The sequence below is a fragment of the Thalassophryne amazonica genome, chromosome 19 (genome assembly GCF_902500255.1).
Source record: "Thalassophryne amazonica chromosome 19, fThaAma1.1, whole genome shotgun sequence".
NCBI lineage: Eukaryota > Metazoa > Chordata > Actinopteri > Batrachoidiformes > Batrachoididae > Thalassophryne > Thalassophryne amazonica.
Genome location: NC_047121.1, coordinates 35,526,051 through 35,545,217, shown reverse-complemented (window position 1 = coordinate 35,545,217; position 19,167 = coordinate 35,526,051). Strand labels below are relative to the sequence as shown.

Below are 19,167 nucleotides of genomic sequence, written 5' to 3'. Positions count from 1 at the left end.
TCAGGGACAATTTTATGGGTATTACACAGATTAAGGAGTGCTCCAGCCGGTTTAAAGACCACCCGCAGCGTCTGAGAGCGCGGCGCACTCCGAGCGCCGATCGACAGACTGACACCCCGCTGAAACAACCAGATTATTTCCAACGTGAAGGCTTTGTTGATCCGGGACGTCGTCTGACTTCCACAAAAATGGCAGAAGACGTGGACATCAGTACTTTTTCAGCACATTCCACTGTTACAGGAGTTTTTTTCATGGAAAGAGAAGCGGAGGGATGCGCCACCATGCCGCTCATGGCGCGGGACAAAAGCACCTCTGTGTTGGTCTCACAGGACGGTTTTCAGATGGCTGTCAGACGGCTTTCGGTGGCTTTTCAGTCATGTGACTATCCGAGAAATTGTGCATGAGCTGGACATGCCAGAACATGTCCTATGAGGCTTCATCATGGCGTTGCTTTGCGCCATGCGGCTCCACCACGATGCGCGGAATCCCTCTGCTCCTCTTTCCATGACAAAAACTACTGTAACAGTGAAATGTGCCGTTCATTTCCACACTGGACGCTGTGTTGATCCGGAATGTCGTCTGACTTCCACAGGAATTGCGGAAGACGTGGACATCTGCACTTTTTCGGCACGTTGAGACAGACGTGCGGAGGAATTCCGCGCATCGCGGTGGAGCCACATGGCGCAAAGCAACGGCGTGATGAAGCCTCACAGGACATGTTCTGACATGTCCAGCTCATGCACAATTTCTCGGATAGTCACACGACTGAAAACCCACCGTAAGCCGTCTGAAAGCCATCCTGTGAGACCAACACGGATGTGCTTTTGTCCCGCGCCATGAGTGGCACGGTGGCACATCCCTCCGCTTCTCTTTCCATGAAAAAAACTCCTGTAACAGTGGAATGTGCCGAAAAAGTCTTGATGTCCACGTCTTCTGCCATTTTTGTGGAAGTCAGACGACGTCCCGGATCAACAAAACCTTCACGTTGGAAATGATCTGGTTGTTTCAGCGGGGTGTCAGCCCGTCGATCGGCGCTCGGAGTGCGCCGCACTCTCAGACGCTGTGGGCGGTCTTTAAACCGGCTGGAGCACTCCTTAATCTGTGTAATCCCCATAAAATCGTCCCTGAAAGCCATCTGAATTTTCCAAATGGTGTCCACCTGGAGGTCTGTCACAGTTTCTGGAAAAACATGATGCAGCAAAGCTCCAAATCGTTCAGACATTTATTCGCAATAAAATCCGATGAGGGGGTGGACCACTGCTCACACAAAGCCTGCTCACAGGCGAATGACGCAACCGACAGGAGTGAAAAAACTCACGCATGCGCACAAAGGTTCAAGCTTGGCTGATGCAATCACACGTGATTCAAATCCATATGGTTTTTGCAAAAAAATAAAAAGGTCGGATAATTTTCTAACAGACCTCGTGTATATATGTATGTATATATATATATATATCTCAGTGTGTGTGTGTGTGTGTGTGTGAAAAATAGCAAGAAGATGCCTTTCTGTGATGCCTTTCTGTAGTTTTCTTCTACTGTAGTTCATCTTCTTGACAGTAGCCTTTTGGAATCATCTTGCATGGCTTCCTTTTTGGTTGTCCATCCTAGAAAGTAAGAAAATGTTGAATGATGTCCATTTGTTTTGGTTTTTACATGAATGTATTGCATGATTTATGTAGAAAACCAAAAACTATTAATGGGCTTAGAAAATGAAAATGAGTAGATGTTTACCAGGTAGCAACAGTGACGTGGATTGGTTTTAGTCACATTCTGCCGTAGTGATGCTCTCAGTTGTAGTTTCCGGATGCTCACATGCAGCAGTTAAATCTTCACCTTCACCCTCACAGTCGCCTCTTCCTCCTGTTTTTTCCATTTCTGGCTCAGTACCTTCCGCTGTATGACACTCTGGAGCCATTTCAAACTCAGGTTCCACTATTGCCATTTCTGCACGGAAAACCTGTGTGTCATGTTTTAAAAGAAGGGACACGTCTGTTGGCTCACGAGCGTCTGTGTCTTCCTCAGCATCCAGCCACACATCCAACTCATAAGCTTCCTCTGATTGAGGTGCTGATTCTGCAGCTTCTGTTTCTTGGACAGCTTCTGTTTCCTGGATCTTTGTTGTCTCTGGTTGTACTGGAATTACTCTTTCTACTGATTTTGTTTGTTGTACTTCTTGCATGAGTTCCTTCACATGAACGACGACGTCCTTCACCGATAACTGATTTTTGATCACAGTGGGTTCTGTTGAATCAAGATTTGCTGTCGCTTCTGAGGTTTCTGTTTCCTGAACAGCAACACTGCTTATTTCTGTCGGTTTTTGACTCTCGGCTTCCTCAGGTGCATTTGTTTGCTTCATGTGTTCTACTGTCTGAACTAGAACTTGACACGTATCTGTTTGTTTCACAGTTTCTCTTCTTTCTGCCACTGGTGGGGAAGCAGGCGCTTTCAGCTGTCCAAACTGTGTATCGGTGGTGAGTTCCAAAGAAAGGCTGGAGCGGAACTTCTCATTACCTGTTGATGACACCAGTGCAGAGTTTTGAGGAACCACTGATGCACTATGACTTGGTTCACTGCCATAGATTTGGTCCTTTTGTGGACTTTGTGCTTCCATGATGTTTGCAGATAAACTTTCTGAGCATGTCGCTGCTTTGGTTGTGACTGAAGATTTTATGTGATGACTAATAAATGCATTTAAATTTCCTTGAATATCTCTGGTGTAGTTGTGATCCTGAGAGGCGTTGCATTTGAGTGAGATTTCAGCTTTGGTCACTTCAGGCTCTTCAGCTTGTGGATCAGGAATGATCTCAGAGCTATCTTGCATCATTTTTTGATTCTCTTCACTTAATTTATGGAAAATCAGCTCAGTTGCTTCTGTTTGAACATTTGTCAGCTTTAAAACTTCTTGTTGCATGTGAACAGATTGAACAACTGTACATTCAGGTAACGCCTCTGGGAAATTCTCTAGACTTTCCTCTGTAATTCCTTCTTCTTTGGTATTTTCCATTTCATGATGATCATCTGAGCCTTTTGTCGCTTCTGTTACCCCTACTTCAAACACCGTGTCAACATTTGTCTGTTCTGATTTTGTGTCCACGTGGTCCAGCTGTGCTTGATTTTCAAGACCGTCCCCAGATAGTCCTGATTGCTCACACATCATCACACCCACGCACTCGCCTTCTTCCATCTCAGATTGGTCACATTTCATTAACGCTGTTACCACCTCGGTTGTCTCACTGAACTTTGGCACTCTTGCCACTGTGTTGAGTGAGGGTTCTTGAGTATCATTTGAAGCATCAGGTGTTGTAGTTTCTTTTAGGTTACTTGTCATTAGCTCAGCTGTAGCCGTCTTCATCATTTCATCTTCTTTTTCTCCCTCATCACAAACTTGTACCTCACTGAGATGCGCTTCATCTTTGGGTTCATATGTTACTCCAGAAAAGGTGTCATCTGCACAAATTGCTGGCATTTCTTCATATGTAACAGTCTTTTCTTGGACCTGAACACTACTTGTTTTCTCATCAACAGAAGGAAAGCAAACACCTGTTGATGTCTGTAACTCATTTATAACCTCGGGGACATTTGTAGCATCATTTTGTACTTCTGCGGGCTGATCCTGTTGTGCCACAACTTCAAGCTCAGTCTTATCTGTACCTGAAACATCTTCTGTGTCACATGGTAACTGGTCTAAATCTTGAACGTGGTCAGTTTTTGACTCTGTGTTCTCTTCCATGGGACTGCTCGGCTGTTTTGGTCCAGCTAAAAAGTCTTCTGCTGTTGGAATGTCTTTTTTGGGTGATCTGACATACTTGTCTTCTGGATCTAAGGTGACTGCTTGTTGAGTTTTCATTACTTCAGTTACTTGAGTATGTTCATGTTCAGCAGCCTCCACTTGGAGATCATCTTTGTTTTCAGTTGGAGGCTCTGTTGTACATTTGAATTCATCTATGGTTTTTTGTGATTCTGGAGGGTCCTCTGATGTTACTTCTCTTTCCAGAAAATTAAACAGTTGAAGATGTTCTTTGACAACTTCTATGTGCATCTCATCTTCTGACTCAACAATGAAATGCTCAGCTACTTGTTTGGGTTTATCTGTAAATATTTTTGCTGTCAAAATGTCCTGTGATGGTACTTCCCGTTCCAGATCAACGCCACCCTGTCCTGATTGTGATGTGGCTTCTAATATGTCTGGTGCTTGGCCTTGCTCGGGTTTTTCAAGCTCTTGCATTTCAGTTTTCACTGTTAACTTTTTGGGTTCAGCAGCAGCTGCTTCTGAAGATTCACTGTCCTCTGACTTTTCTTCCTTTTCCTGAAATTGTGCAGCACCTGTTTCAGACTCTACCATGGCCAGTTGTACAGCTTCTAAAACATCAGGCACTTGAACATTCTCAGGTTGGGTAGCTTCCATTTGTAGTTCATCTTCTTGCTCAGTATCTACTTCAGTGAGGTCCTTGATTGTCTGGTTGGGTTCACGTTTAACGTTTTTTTCTGTTGTTACTTCCTTTCTGACCAGCTGAATCCTCCCGTCCTCTGACTCTAATGTGCCTGTTGGTACAGTTTCTAATACTTGTGATTCTTGAGAATTCTCGGGTTTGTCAGCTTCCACTTGTTTTACTTTGTTCTCTGATTCCACAGTGCCTTCAGTGACGGGCACTGTTGTCTTTTTGATTTCACCTGTAGGTTTTTCTGATACTGGAAGGTTTGCTGATATTATTTCCTTCTCTGTATCTAGTGTGGCTGCTTGTACAGGCTGTAAGACTTGTGATGATGATTTAATGTGCTCAGCCTGTGCTGCATCCATTTGTAGTTCATCTACAACATTGATTTCAGAGCGATCATCTAGTGCCTGTTCACATTCATTTTTAACTATTTTTGCTGCCATAGTGTCTTCTGATATTGCTTCCATTACAAGCATCTGAGCCCTAGTCGCCTCTGAATCTAATTTGGTTCCTTGTATGACTTTTAACACATTAACACGTTCACTTTCAGCAGCTTCATCCTTAAAATGTAATTCAGCCAGTGGCGCTGTGATCTTTTTGGGTTCTTCTGCTTGTACACTTTCTAGTACTTCTAACACTTGAACATGTTTGGGTTTGTCAGCATCTGTTTGTAGTTCATAGTCTGGCTGAATATTGACTTCAGTGAGCTGCTCAGTCACCTTTTCTGGTTCATCATTAACTATTTCTTGTGTCAGGAGGTTTCCTGATGTTTCTTCCATGTTGAATGATTGAACCCTACCCTCCTTCAAATGTAAAGTGCTTGGTGGTACACCTTCTATTACTTCTAATAGTTGAACTTGTTCAGCATTGGAATCATCCGCTTGCAGTTCACTGTTGTTTTCTTGCCCAACATTGATTTTCATGAATGGTGTTGCTCTATTTTTGGGTTCATCTGTAAATGTTTCAGATCCAGGCTTGTCTTCCGGTAAAGTTATTAATTTTTGCCATTCCGGCACCACAACAGGCAGTGGGCATTGATCTTCACGTTGGACTTGTTCACTGACATTTTGTGTAATGAGAGATTCTTTTTCTAACAGAGTTTGTACTTCTTCCTTCAGTTTTTTCTTGTTTTCATCTGTTTCTGCAGCAGCTGAATCTTTAAGTTTTGGAAGTTCTACTTCGTCTTGATGAACTGCAATGACACAACATCCAGTCATGCCACTTTCTTCACTTTCAGGCAAATGCACCTCGTGTACAGCTTCACTTTTGACAGAAAAACATTCCTCCAGAGGTTGGCTTTTATCCAGACTTTGTAATTCTTTAATGCTTTCTTCTGTCTGAGAAACGCTGTCCTGATATACTTCCTCTCCTGGACATTTAACACTGACAAACTCTTCAGTAGGATCAGATACAGATTCTATAGAAATGGTGTTGCTGACTTCAGATTCGGTCTCTGTTTGGGTTGTTGCTGTGAATTGGTCTTTTCTATCCAGTTTGAATAGATCTGTGTTTACAGGGGTTGAAAATGGCATGTTGTGCTTTGCCAGAATTGTTGGTTCTTCTTTTAAACATGTCTCTTGTACTTGCAGAACAGTGGAGCCCATCTTACTCTCTAGGCTTAGCTCTTTCAAACACATTGGGACATCCTTTGGGGTCATGGAGATGGTTTCAACGACTTGCTGCAGGAGCACTTCTGTTTCCTTGATGCCACTATCTACTGGAACAGGTGTTGCATTGCCAGATGTCTTTAAAGAATCTGTTAACTGGGAAACTGCAGAGATCATCTCCGTTTCATCAGCTTGGGTACTGTCCAGAGGCTCTGGTGCTGTAATAGCCTCCGATGTGATCTCGATCACATCTTCTGCTATCGTGTCATCTCTGACTACCTCCTCTGTGACTGAAGCTGCAGTAGTCATCGTCTCCTCTGGAATATCACTGAGCTGTTGGTGCTTGCTTATTAATTCAGCAGATTCAGATTCGTCGTTCGAACTGGGGGTTGTAGGTGACAGATTTTCTAAAGCCTCATGTTTGCCTTTTTCTGTTTCTGTTATTGGACTATGACAGAACACTACTGGTTCATTTGGCTCACCTAAGAGGTATTTTTGGGGTGCTTCATCTCCTGCCTTGGTCATTTGACTTCCTGCATCTGCCTGTGATTGTGTGTGAACCTCTATTTCAACTGTGTCAAACTCAGACAGTGGAACCACAGCTGGTGTTTCTGATTCTTCATCATCCAATGCTAATTCCTTAGCAAAGTCATCTAAAGATGCCCTATCTTCCTTTTCCACAGACTTCCTCTTTTTTCGTCCTGGCAGAAGTTTCTTTATTGAAAAGGAATGTTCATCTAGAGCAACGTCACTATCAGATGATTGCATATTTTCTTCATCCTTTGATTTCTTTTGTGGGGTAACAAGTCTTTTAAGAGATTTCCATGTTGACTCTCCATCGCCATCTGAAGGACTTTCTGTTTGTTGGGGGGAAGTGGTTAAAAGCTCCTCGGGTTCCTTTGAACTTCCTGGTGATTCTGCAACATGATTGGATTCAGAGTCTTTGTTGGTGCCTTTCTCGTGTTGGAGCATTTCATCCTCAGAGTCTGACGTTTTTCGACTCCTTCTCCTTCCAGATCCACACAAAACAGCTTCCCACGAAACAGATGAGTCTTTTCTTTTTTTTCTCTCTTCTGCACTCAGATCTGATATTTTGTCTCTTTCACGTATGTTCGGTTCCTCCAGTGATCCTGAGATTCTTGACTCTTGTGTCGCCTCATTGGGCAAAGAAAGTCTCTTCATGTGCTTTTTTGGAGTCACAAGTTTTCTGAAGGAAGCCCACGTTCCGTCCTCTTGTCCTGATGCCTCTGTGAGATGTTGTGCAGGACTCTCTGATGCCTCAGGAGATGATGTTAGCTGATCAGAAACAAGTCTCCCAGACTCACTCAGCTTTGAGTCACTTGCTCTTCTGCATCTCTGTTTTTTGGTGAGTTTCTTAAAACTGGACCCTGACAGTAGTCTTTTTATAGGACTGGCTTTAACTTTGTCTTGCAGATTTAGATTTTCAGGCTCAACCACAGTGAGGGTTGATGGTTCTGTAGCAGGTGATTTCCCTTCAAAGGTTTTTTCTCTAACTTTGGTGCCATCTGTTATCTCAGCTGGCGATGCATCAAAGATCTCCTCTTCTGTTTTGTTTTCTTTAGCTCCTGTCTCAACACCTAGACCAGTTTCTTTTTCCTTCTGTACATGCTGCTCTGTCGTCTCAGCAGATGTCTTTCTTTCAGTGTCTGTCGGTTCTTTATCATTTGTCTCGTCATCTGGTGGCTTCTTCTTTTTCCGTAGACCAGAAAAGATACCGGTTGTAAAAAACCTTTTAATTGGAGATATGATAACTTCGTCAGGACTGCAGGGAGATGAGCGGCATGGCTCTTCTTCAGGTGTGGCTTCTTGATTTTTGTTTTCTTGTTCACTTATGGGGGAAGTCATTTCTGCATCAGTGTGTCCAGGTGGAGTTTCCACATTGGTTTCTTTTATTTTGCCACACATTTCTTTTGTGTTGTCTCTGATGTCATTGGATGTAAGGTCTGTTGGTGTGGGGAAAATTGTTGAATCATTACTGACAGTTTCCTGTGCTGCATTCAGATCAGCATTGAGTTCAACATACTCACTTTTGGAAATGTGATCCTCGACATCTGGTCTGGGAGATTCTTGCCGATTGGTCTCAATGGGCACGTCTTTTGCCGTTTCGTTTTCACCTGAGTTTTTCTTTGGTGTAACCTTCAAAGTGATGGTTTCCAAAAATCTCCTAAAATTTTCATTGATGTCTTTTTGTGTTACTTCCATGTTGGTCATTTCTGGAGGTCCTGTTTCTTTAGCTTCAGGTGACACCTTTGGGTTTGTCTTGACACTTTGTAATTCTGCATCTTTTAGTGGCTTTTCTGTTTCTGCAGCATCTTTGTGTAGAGAAACAAGAAGCAAAAATTAACATCTCATGTCATGAATAGACCAGGCATATTTTCCCTGCTATACACAATCTGCCCACCAAGTACATTTTTGGGTTGATTTGGGGTCTTGATTTTGCTGTTAAACTATTCACAACATACAAAATCTGTGCCGTTCTGTATTACAACATCATAAAGCTTTTATATTGTTTTACTGAGATACAGTTAGGGCTCATTTATCTGAGTTGAAGTTAAAAAAAAAAAAAGGATTTACTGGTCAATTTATGGAAAGATAGTTGCACCAAATAGAAACATGCCATTCCCAAATAAATTTTCTCCAAAATTAAGAGCAGCAGTCCCTGAGATATGACATAACATCCAAACATTCATGAGTGGGTTAGATGATGTGTGTGATATCAGGAATGATGCATAATTGTATTTTTTTCTCTTTGGGGGAAAACAACAAATTTTACCTTTTTTTCTAAACTCACCCATCAGTTTGTCTGTATGTGGGATGTGAACTTGGAAAATGACTGCTATCGAATTACGCTGATACTCGCAACATTCAGGAATACACATATTTTGAGTACCCACCATCTGGTGCAACTTCATCCTCACAGTGATCAATAACTTCTGCTACAGAGCCGTCATCTGTTTTTCCATTGATTTTGGAGATCTGATCTTTGTTTTGGAGAGGCTGAAATAAAGCAGAAAATAGAATATACAGATTTAACTTTGACTTTAGAGCAGCACATGGCAAAGTGTTTCACACGGTTGCCTCACAGCACAAAGGTCCCAGCACAAAGGACCTGATCTTTTCTGTGGGGTTATTCCGTGCCAACTCACCAAAATTTCAGTAACTTCCCCTGGTCACCCCCTCAGATTTTGTTAGAAAAATTCCTAAATGTAGGTTTACAGTGCATGCAGAAAGTTTCCACATTTTGTTACATCACAGCCTTATTCCAAAATGGATGAAATTATTTTTTTTCCTTCGAAATTCTACACATAATACCCCATAATGACAATGTGAAGAAATTTTTTTTTGAGATTTTTGCAAATTTATTAAAAAAAAAAAACTAAGAAGTCACATGTACATACAAAAGCAATCTGAATTTTTTTTTTTTTTTTTTTTTTTTACCTAATCCTTCAAAGCCTATATAAAGTGAAATTTTGATCCAGAATCCGGATCACCTCCAAAATTTTATGGAGTTTTCCATGGCCTAATAATACAGGGGTGGACAATCATGTGCCATGAAGTGCTGAGACACTGGAGGTTTGCCTTGCTACCAGTCACCTCAGCAGGTGATTTCATTAATGATGAGGTGTCTCAGCAGATAATTTCAATGACAATCAGGTGTTTATGTTCAGGAGAGAAGCTCATCAGCAACCCACCTGCTGAGGTGACTGGTTGCAAGGAAAAGCTACAGTGTCTTTGCCCTCGTTTGCCCACCTCTGGCCAAATATCTATCTGTGGTGAAAATTTTGCCAAAATCTGTGCAATAGTTTTGACATAGTCGTGTTAACAGACAGACAGACAAATGAATAAAAACCCATGATTTTATTATGTCCTTGGGGGACGTAATAAGAATTCATAGTCTTTGCCATGAAGCTCAGAATTGAGCTCAGGTGCATCCTGTTTCCACTGATCATCCTTGACAAGTTTCTACAGCTTAACTGGAATCCACCTTGGGTAAATTCGGTTGATAGGACATGATTTGGAAAGACACATATAAGGTCCCACAGTTGTCAGTGCATGTCAGAGCGCAAACCAAGCATGAAGTCAGAGGAACTGTCTGTAGACCTCTGTGACAGGATTGTAGACCTCTGTGACAGGATTGTCTCAATGCACAAATCTGGGGAAGGGTACAGAAGCACTTCTGCTGCTTTGAAGGTCCCAATAAGCACAGTGGCCTCCATCATCCATAAATGGAAGAAGTTTGGATCCACCAGGACTCTTCCTAGAGCTGGCCGCCCGTCTAAACTGAGTGACTGGGGAGAAGGGCCTTAGTCAGACAGGTGACCAAGAACCTGATAGTCATTCTGTTAGAGCTTCAGCATTCCTCTGTGGAGAGAGGAGAACCTTCTAGAAGAACAACCATCTCTGCAGCAATCCACCAATCAGCCTGTATGGTAGAGTAGCCAGATGGAAGCCACTCCTTAGTAAAAGGTACATGGCAGCCTGTCTGGATTTTGCCCAATTCCAGGCACGTGCAGGGCTCTCAGACCATGAGAAACAAGTTGTAATGACAAAGTTCTACGTTGTTTGATATTTTCAGGAGAGCTCCTACAGTTCCATCATATTTTCCCCGTTTTGGCCAAAAAGCAATTTTTAGCCTATACAGTGCAAAAGGTTTTAATGCCAAAGGTTATCTGATGCAAAAAAAAAAAAAAAAAAAGGAAAAAATGGTACCATGTTGTAAATACAGTGAGGAAAATAAGTATTTGAACACCCTGCGGTTTTGCAAGTTCTCCCACATAAAAATCATGGAGGGGTCTGAAATTTTCATCTTAGGTGCATATCCACTGTGAGAGACATAATCTAAAAAAAAAAAAAAAAATCAGGAAATCACAATGTATGATTTTTTAATAATTTATTTGTATGTTACTGCTGCAAATAAGTATTTGAACACCTACCAACCAGCAAGAATTCTGGCTCTCACAGACCTGTTAATTTTTCTTTAAGAAGCCCTCTTATTCTGCACTCTTTACTTGTATTAACTGCACATGTTTGAACCTGTTACCTGTATAAAAGACACCTGTTCACACACTCAATCAATCACACTCCAACCTGTCCACCATAGCCAAGACCAAAGACCTGTCTAAGGACACCAGGGACAAAACTGTAGACCTGCACAAGGCTGGGATGGACTACAGGACAACAGGCAAGCAGCTTGGTAGAAGACAACAACTGTTACGATTATTTATTAGAAAGTGGAAGAAACACAAGATGACTGTCAATCTCCCTCGGTCTGGGATTCCATGCAAGATCTCACTTTGTGGGGTAAGGATGATTCTGAGAAAGCTCAGAACTACACAGGAGGACCTGGTCAATGACCTGAAGAGAGCTGGGACCACAGTCACAAAGATTCCATTAGTAACACATGATGCTGTCATGGTTTAAAATCCTGCAGGGCAGCAAGGTCCCCCTGCTCAAGCCAGCACATGTCCAGGCCCATTTGAAGTTCACCAGTGACCATCTGCATGATCCAGAGGAGGCATGGGAGAAGGTCATGTGGTCAGGTGAGACCAGAATACAGCTTTTTGGAATCAACTCCACTTACCATGTTTAGAGGATGAGAACAACCCCAAGAAAACCATCCCAACCGTGAAGCATGAGGGTGGAAACATCATACTCTGGGGGTGCTCTTCTGCAAAGGGGACAGAGTGACTGCACCGTATTGAAGGGAGGATGGATGGGGTCATGTATTGCGAGATTTTGGCAAATATCCTCCTTCCCTCAGTAAGAGCGTTGAAGATGGGTCGTGGCTGGGTCTGCCAGCATGACAATGACCCCAAACACACAGCCAGGGCAACTAAGGAGGAGCTCCGACGCGGTGCCACAGGAAAACACCTCCGTTGGAAACCTTACAGGACAAGTTCGAACATGCCCAGCTGTTAAACAATTTCTCGGATACTCACTTGACTGAAAGCCATCGAAAGCCGCCTGAATGTTTCGAATGGTTTCCAATACGGAAGTGTTTCTCTGTGCCGCCGTGCGATGAGCGGCTGGGTGCCGACACGCGAATCCGTCTGCACGTCTTTCATTACAACATCTCCTTTAACAGTGGAATGTCTGGATAAACTGCTGATCCCGACCTCTTCTGAAACTTCTCTGCTCTCTCATGACGTCCTGGATCAACAGAGGCTTAAATTTGGAAGTTTTCAGCTTGAAACAGGCTGACGACGGCGGCACGGGGCGCGGCGCGCTGTCCGGCGCCGTGGGCTGTCCTTAAAGCGATAGTAACACTCCTTAATCTCTCATCACCCGTTAAAATTTTCACCGAAAACCATATGAATTTCTCGAATGGTGTCCACTTGGATGTGTCTCACAGTTTCTGAAAACTTTTGATTATGCAAAGCGGCAGTCTCTCAGCAAGTTCTCAGACAAAGGAATTCCGACGGGAGGGGTGGACCAGTGCTCACTCAAAGCCTGCCCACAGGTGAATGACGCAACCGACAGGCGTGAAAAAACTCACACATGCGCACGAGGGTTCAAGGTTGGCTGATGTAATCGCACATGATTCAAATCCATATAGTTTTTGAAAAAAATAAAAAGGTACAATACTTTTCTCACAGACCTCGTATGTAGCCCTACATCTAAGAATTTTCATAGCAAAATCTGAGGGGTGACCTGGAAACCCTTGCGTGAGATGGTATACAAATATTGAATGTTTGTTTATGAGTTCAATGGTACGAATACTTCATGAGGTGAAAGATAGAATGTTCCATTCAACTTGGCTTCACCTGGTTGAATGGTATGTTCCAGCTTTCACTGAATTAAATATTGGTTCCATTTATATAATGGCTAAAATAGATCCTTGTCATTTGATATTATATTAACAACAGAAAAGGGACTTACATTTTGGTGTGTCACTACACTGACTTTGTTACCCCCCCCCCCCCCCCCCCCAAAAAAAAACAAGACTTTGTATACTTTCTTCTTCAGCAAAACATGTCAGAAATTTGTCCAGCTTTGGTGCATCACTGCTGCTCTGACATTAACAATCCAAAAAAAAAAAAGACAGTGTACTTCCTCAGTGCAGTGAAAGAAATCATGTCAGAAATTTGTCCAGCTTTTCATTCTAACTTCCTCTTAACAGCTCTTCATGCCTCCAGATGGCTTACAGGGCAGTGGATTTGTTTTGTGTGTGTGTCTGTGTTCGAAGAATTAGCACGTCAATTAGCTCCTTCAAATCATTGTCCGTCAGCAAAACAAACTCTGCATGTTTAGCTAAATGCTGCCTGCACTCGTGAGCAGTATTCGCAGCGTGCAAGTACCAAACATATGGAACCAAATTTGCACACTAAATGGAACCAAATTGCACTGTAAATGTAACGCAACACAAATGGGACATAATCCATGTCCTGTGACATCAAATGACAAGGATCCACTCAGCTGATATGTAACATGGAATGACTGTGTGGAGTGTGCATGTTCTCCAGGGTGTACTTCACTTTTCACCCAGTGACCACTTTGATAGGCTGCAGCCCCCCTCCATGACCCTTAACTGGAATATGCAGGATCAGAAAATGAATGACCTTGACTTTGACCTTTTGTATTTTAAGTTCATATCAAGTCTGGGAGCATGCACCAGTGCCACATGTCACCACATCCACCACATAACAGAATCACCCCCAATCCTGCATAACAACCCCCCTCCCCAAGCAGAAAACCAGTCCATCCCCACTTCTTGAAAGTAACCCTATATCTACCACAACCAGGTGAGACACAAGCATTCCTTTGGTCTTTTCTAATTTAATTGAATTTAATTGAATTAGCTTATAATGCGCCAAATCACAGCAAAAGCCGTCTCAAGGCGCCTTACATAAAACAAGTCAACATAAAATTGAATAAATAATTAAAAATGAATTAAAAAAAATTCAAACACATAAATAAAAACAGAAGTAAAAGAATAAAACAAATAAAAATAAAAACTATTAATAAGAAAGAGAATAAAAATAGGTTTTGAGTCTTGACTTAAAAATGTCCACGGACTCAGACTGCCTCACAGTCGCAGGAAGACCGTTCCACAGGGTGGGTGCACGATACAAAAAGGCTCTTTGACCTGCTGACTTCTTCACCCTGGGAACACAGAGAAGTCCCGCATCCTGCGACCGCAAAGCCCGGGCCGGCATGTAGAGTTCCACCAGATCAGCCAGATAAGATGGCGCCAGTCCATGAACAACCTTATAAGTCAATAGCAAAACCTTAAAATCTGCTCTCACAGAGACAGGGAGCCAGTGCAAACATGCCAAAATGGGTGTGATATGTTCAGACCTTCTGGTACATGTCAGAAGTCTGGCGGCAGCGTTCTGAACCAGCTGAAGACCCCTAATGCTGGACTGCAGTAACCCTGAAAATAGAACATTACAATAATCTAGTCTAGAAGAAACAAAAGCATGAGTCAGGGTCTCGGCATCAGCCATGGACAGGATGGAGCGGATCCTCGCTATATTTCTCAGATGGAAAAAAGCAGTCCTACCTTCTAGTAACATCCCTGATGTGGAGGTCAAAAGACAACGTGGGATCAAAAATTACCCCAAGGTTCCTCATTTTGTCCATATGATGTATGACACACGGACCCAGGCTGAGTGCCAGCTGGTCAAACTGATGCCGAAGTTTAAAAGTAGGAAGTTACTAGACATCCAACTTCTCACTGATAGAAGACAGTCCTCCAGGGATTTTATGGGAGTGAGATTTCCCGCAGTTATCGGCATGTACAACTGAGTATCATCAGCATAACAATGAAAGGCAATCCCAAAACTCCGCAGTATACGCCCAAGGGGTGCCACATGCAGGGAGAAAAGCAAAGGGCCTAAAACAGATCCCTGTGGAACCCCAAATCTCATGTCAGCAAGGTCAGAGGTAGTGCCATTATACAACACACATTGAGAACGACTTTTCTAGTTGGTGGATCCTCAACACTGAGGCAGCTATGAGATGGATCATGCCCAGAAAAAAATTTGCCATGTGGCCACAATACTGTAGCTGACATGACCTCATAATGCAAGTGATAAGCCTCATCTGAGTCTCCAAAGAGGCCTAGTACCAAAGATATGTAGTCATCTTCTTAGGTCACTGGGTAGCATCCAAGTTTCACAACTGTATTTCGGTTATCCCGACTTTGCCCTTTGTTCTCCTGCAAAGGTATTGGCATCTTAAAACACCTCTGGCCAGTAAACTCATGACTCCACAGGTTCTTCCCAAACATCTCTCAATCTCAGAGGCATGTTAAACCCCCAAAACATGAATCAGCTGCAAATCGCAAATTATCTGCAAACCATTAATTGCAAATTGTGAATACTTAAAAAATATCTCCTAAAAACGTGAACAGGGGTCTCACAAAATGTGAATATCAATTATAATATACACGTATTTTTTCAGTTTAAGTAGTTTATGGATTTCAGTTGATGCATCAATTACTGCAGGAAATCTTGATTGCAAACCCTATCACTGCAAAAATTATTATTATTATTATTATTATTTATTTATTTTTTTGGCAGGGGGTGGGGGAGTCATTACTGCCAGTGAGGTGGAGAGGTGAGCCCCGAGCAGCTCTCGCTTCTGGTGTGATGAGCCCGCTTCTGCTGGGCATGTCCCACTCTGAGGACAGTGACAGGTGAGGAATTTGACCTGTCAAACCGTAACCTACGTTACCGTTTGACAAGTTCACAGCTCAACAATCTTAAGAGAAACGTAGCAAAACAAACACTAGTTTCTAACCTCAGGAAGGTAGACAATGAGCTACAACCTTATTTTTATCCATATGAGCCGCCCTCTGAGCTGGAAAAATAATATTGATCTGAACGAGCAGACGGCTGAGAAACTGAAGCGTAGGGACCGTCTACAAAGTGCAAAAATGAAAAGAGACACCAGAAAAATAATTCAATAAATTCAGGTGTGGTGTCACCAAATTCACTGAACACATCCGTGGTCTCCTGCTGGTTATACTGGTGGTGTCCAGCAACTTGTAGGGGATCCTGCAAATTTTTAAAAGCATGTAAAAGGTGTTTCATATATTTAAAATCACAGAGAAGTAGGTACTTTTAATTTTGTTGTGACTAAAATAAAGTATGGTAGTCAGCTGCAAGAAACCTTTGTATCTGAACAGTAAATCCATCATAACATGTACTCATATTAAAAAAAAAAAGTCTAATTATTTAATTTATTGAAGTCAGAGCTCCAAAGCCATGTTCTGGAAACAAAAGCTATAGTTCAGTTCTTATCTTGTTGCGATAACAACTTTACAGTTAAACCACCCAAAGTGTCTCAAAGTTCAAATCCCTGAGCCAGATTAGGTTGATGTCTGAGGGGCTGAGAGTGAATAAGGAGCACGTGTTCTTCGGCTAATGTTCGTGCACACACCCACATGCACAAAAATTCATAGTAACACACAGTAACCCTCACCCAAAATCAGATTCATTCCTTTTTTCCCCACAGCACTGAAGTTTGTAGTGTCTCATTGTAAGATCCACATTCACCTTTAAGTCATTTGAAATATTTTTTGGGTCGTCACTGCATAATAATGTTGTTCGTGTTGTTTGTTAATCAAGAAACAGTTGTTTGTGCAGGAGCTTCATAATGCTTTGCAAAAACATTAGGTGCAACAATTGTGCTAAAAATCAGGTTATATTGACTCTTATTTTTACAATGATGCTCTTGAGTGATCATGTCTTTGTGTTGTCGTGCACATAACACAATTAAGGAATTTTTTTCTCACTTTTTTGGAAAATGAAATTTCATATTTGATAGCTGATTATTTTGTAATGTAAAGAAAAAACAACTATTTTTGTTAGAATATGACTATTTGGATATTTCAGTAGTAGTAATAATGGGGCTGACTTGCGCAATACTGTAAAAATGTAGAAAAAAGTAAAACATTTGACTTAAAAGATAAGTGCTTATTGTAAGATTTTTAAATACCTACTCACATTCACCTTTTATTTGTGTGACTATGAGGATGTGAACACATTCACTGCCTAATGGAAAAGTTTTTAGGACAAAAATCAAAGTGCAACATTAAAAAAAAAAAAAAAAAAGGTGCTTTGCCAAATGGTCTAACTCGTCCTGCTCCTTATGGCAGCATTAAATAATAACACAGTGCTGCTGTCTGTCTTCCTGTTCCGGAAACGTGGAACACAAATAATCGATGTTACTTTGTGCTGAGTGCTGCAAAGGAGAAACTTCATCCCTCCCCTGGGATTTGCAAGGGGGCTTTGGAAAATGATAGGTGTTTTTGTTGTTGTTGTTGTTGTTGTTGTTTTAAATCTGAGGAAAATGCAAACATTAGCAGCCTGCACGAGACTTTGAGCAAAAAAAAAAAAAAAAAAAAAAAAAAAAACTAGCATTGTAAAATATTTTCAAACGCTTCCCTTTATGACGTGCATGCTCTGTGACTGAACTCAACAATGTGATCACTAATAAGAAAGTGGCAGCATAAATCAGTGATAAAATTCTGTTTCAGCACCTTTTTTAAACCACAGGATGTCTTTTAAAGTTGTGCATAAGAACGAGTTCTTGCGGGTCTTTTCACCTTGTGTTCAGCATCATCCACTTTATTCCTCCGGTCGTCTTCCTCCGCGGCCGCGTTCTTCCCGCCGTCCCGCTGCGCAGACTGAGCGGCTCCCATAACTACCGGCGCACTGCGGAAAGAACCTGGCACGCGTGGCGCAAGTAATCTCAGATGTGTGGAAAAAGCAGTTGCGGGAGAGACTCCGAAGCGCCGAAACGCCTCCTTGCAGAATCACATGAAGCCGAATGCTGCGCGGCACGGCACGGCACGGCACGCCTCTCAGTGCGTTAAACAGAAAGCTGCAGGAAAACAGCCTGTCCTGACATGACTGACCTGAAGGCGTCACTGCAAAATACTGTTAGCTGTAATTGCATGTGACAGAGGTTATAGGACTGCATGGGGGAAAAAAATAACTTGCAGAAAATCACACACGAAAAATACAGATTCTATTGGTTTAAAAGAATTTAACAAAAATAAATACCTCATAACTTAAATAAAAAAAACATAAATTAATCAATCAGATTATGACTACAAAGCACAAATGGAAAATAATAACCATAACACTAATTGTATTTCTCATTGTAGCTTAATTTTAAGGATAAAGTGGTGGACTAAAGCATCTAGAACCCAGTTTGTGATGACAGGGTGACAGGTTCATTTCCCAAATTGGGACAGTGAAGTCATTCAGGTGCCCTGGGGACAAAGTCCTTCATCTCCAAGTTGCTCCTGGTGGACAGTTGAGCACCTTGCGTTGCAGTGATGGTTGAAGGAATTGCTGCAGCATTTTGCATCAACATAAATACAGTGCACCTTGAATGTTTTAGGTTTATATTTTAAAAATTGAATGCAATATAAAACTAGAGTCTGATCAGGGAAAAGGTCCTGAAGCCTGGTGACTTCTTTTTCATCTTATGTAGCTCAAAGTCTGCAGCCTAAGTGCAAAAACACGGTGAGGTCCACAATGTTCAACAAATCTGTGAGAGAAGACGGCACTAAACTGTACAGGAACCTTAAAGTCTGATCTCATATGCACAGGGAAAATGATCGAGATCAGTTTTCTTTATTTTGGCTGAAACTGTGGTAGGTCTATCTAGGTGTGTGTGGCAGACCAAAAAATAACATGGATCAACATGATTTTTCTTGCATGGAGTTTTTCCAACAGATTTTAGGTCATTTGGGGGCTGTGAATCCGAATCTAGTGTTAGTTTTTGTCAGCGTTCTTGAGATATGAAAACATATTTCTTGTATCAAGCATTGAAGCAAAAGCTGCAGTTTCGCACACCCCTTCGGTGCCATAAATGATATTATGGCTCTTGTTCACATTTCGCGAACCTGGTTTAAAAACTGCTTTTGAATCTGCTTTTGTGTACGATTAGTGGTGTCAAACTTGTGAGTGAATGAGCAACTTTTGCATAATGCATCAATATGGAACATGCAGACTGTAAAAAAGCATGATGGGATAGAGGAAATCTGAGCTCAGATTCTGATTCAGCACCCCAAAAGTCCATGTAAGAAAAAAAAAACATTTTGTTGAGCAGTGTAATGCATGGAAATAATAAATTCTGTATGA

The 19,167-nt window shown here is 41.9% G+C and overlaps 2 protein-coding genes across 2 annotated transcripts; both read right to left on the bottom strand.

Moving 5' to 3' along the window:
- Positions 1–1,491: 1,491 nt before the first annotated feature.
- LOC117501209 lies at positions 1,492–3,574 on the bottom strand. The gene is made up of 3 exons (XM_034160065.1): positions 2,442–3,574; positions 1,732–2,411; positions 1,492–1,604 (listed from the first exon to the last, which is right to left on the bottom strand). Exons 1-2 carry the CDS (start codon positions 3,464–3,466, stop codon positions 1,760–1,762), a joined length of 1,677 nt encoding a protein of 558 aa, XP_034015956.1. The 5' UTR covers positions 3,467–3,574; the 3' UTR covers positions 1,492–1,604; positions 1,732–1,759.
- On the bottom strand, positions 3,471–17,831 carry akap12a (A kinase (PRKA) anchor protein 12a). Its single transcript, XM_034195082.1, has 8 exons — positions 17,619–17,831; positions 14,568–14,570; positions 8,959–9,061; positions 5,707–8,376; positions 4,382–5,673; positions 4,074–4,273; positions 3,569–3,986; positions 3,471–3,503 (listed from the first exon to the last, which is right to left on the bottom strand). The coding sequence occupies exons 1-8, from the start codon at positions 17,712–17,714 to the stop codon at positions 3,471–3,473; spliced, it is 4,815 nt and encodes a 1,604-aa protein (XP_034050973.1). The 5' UTR covers positions 17,715–17,831.
- Positions 17,832–19,167: the final 1,336 nt, after the last annotated feature.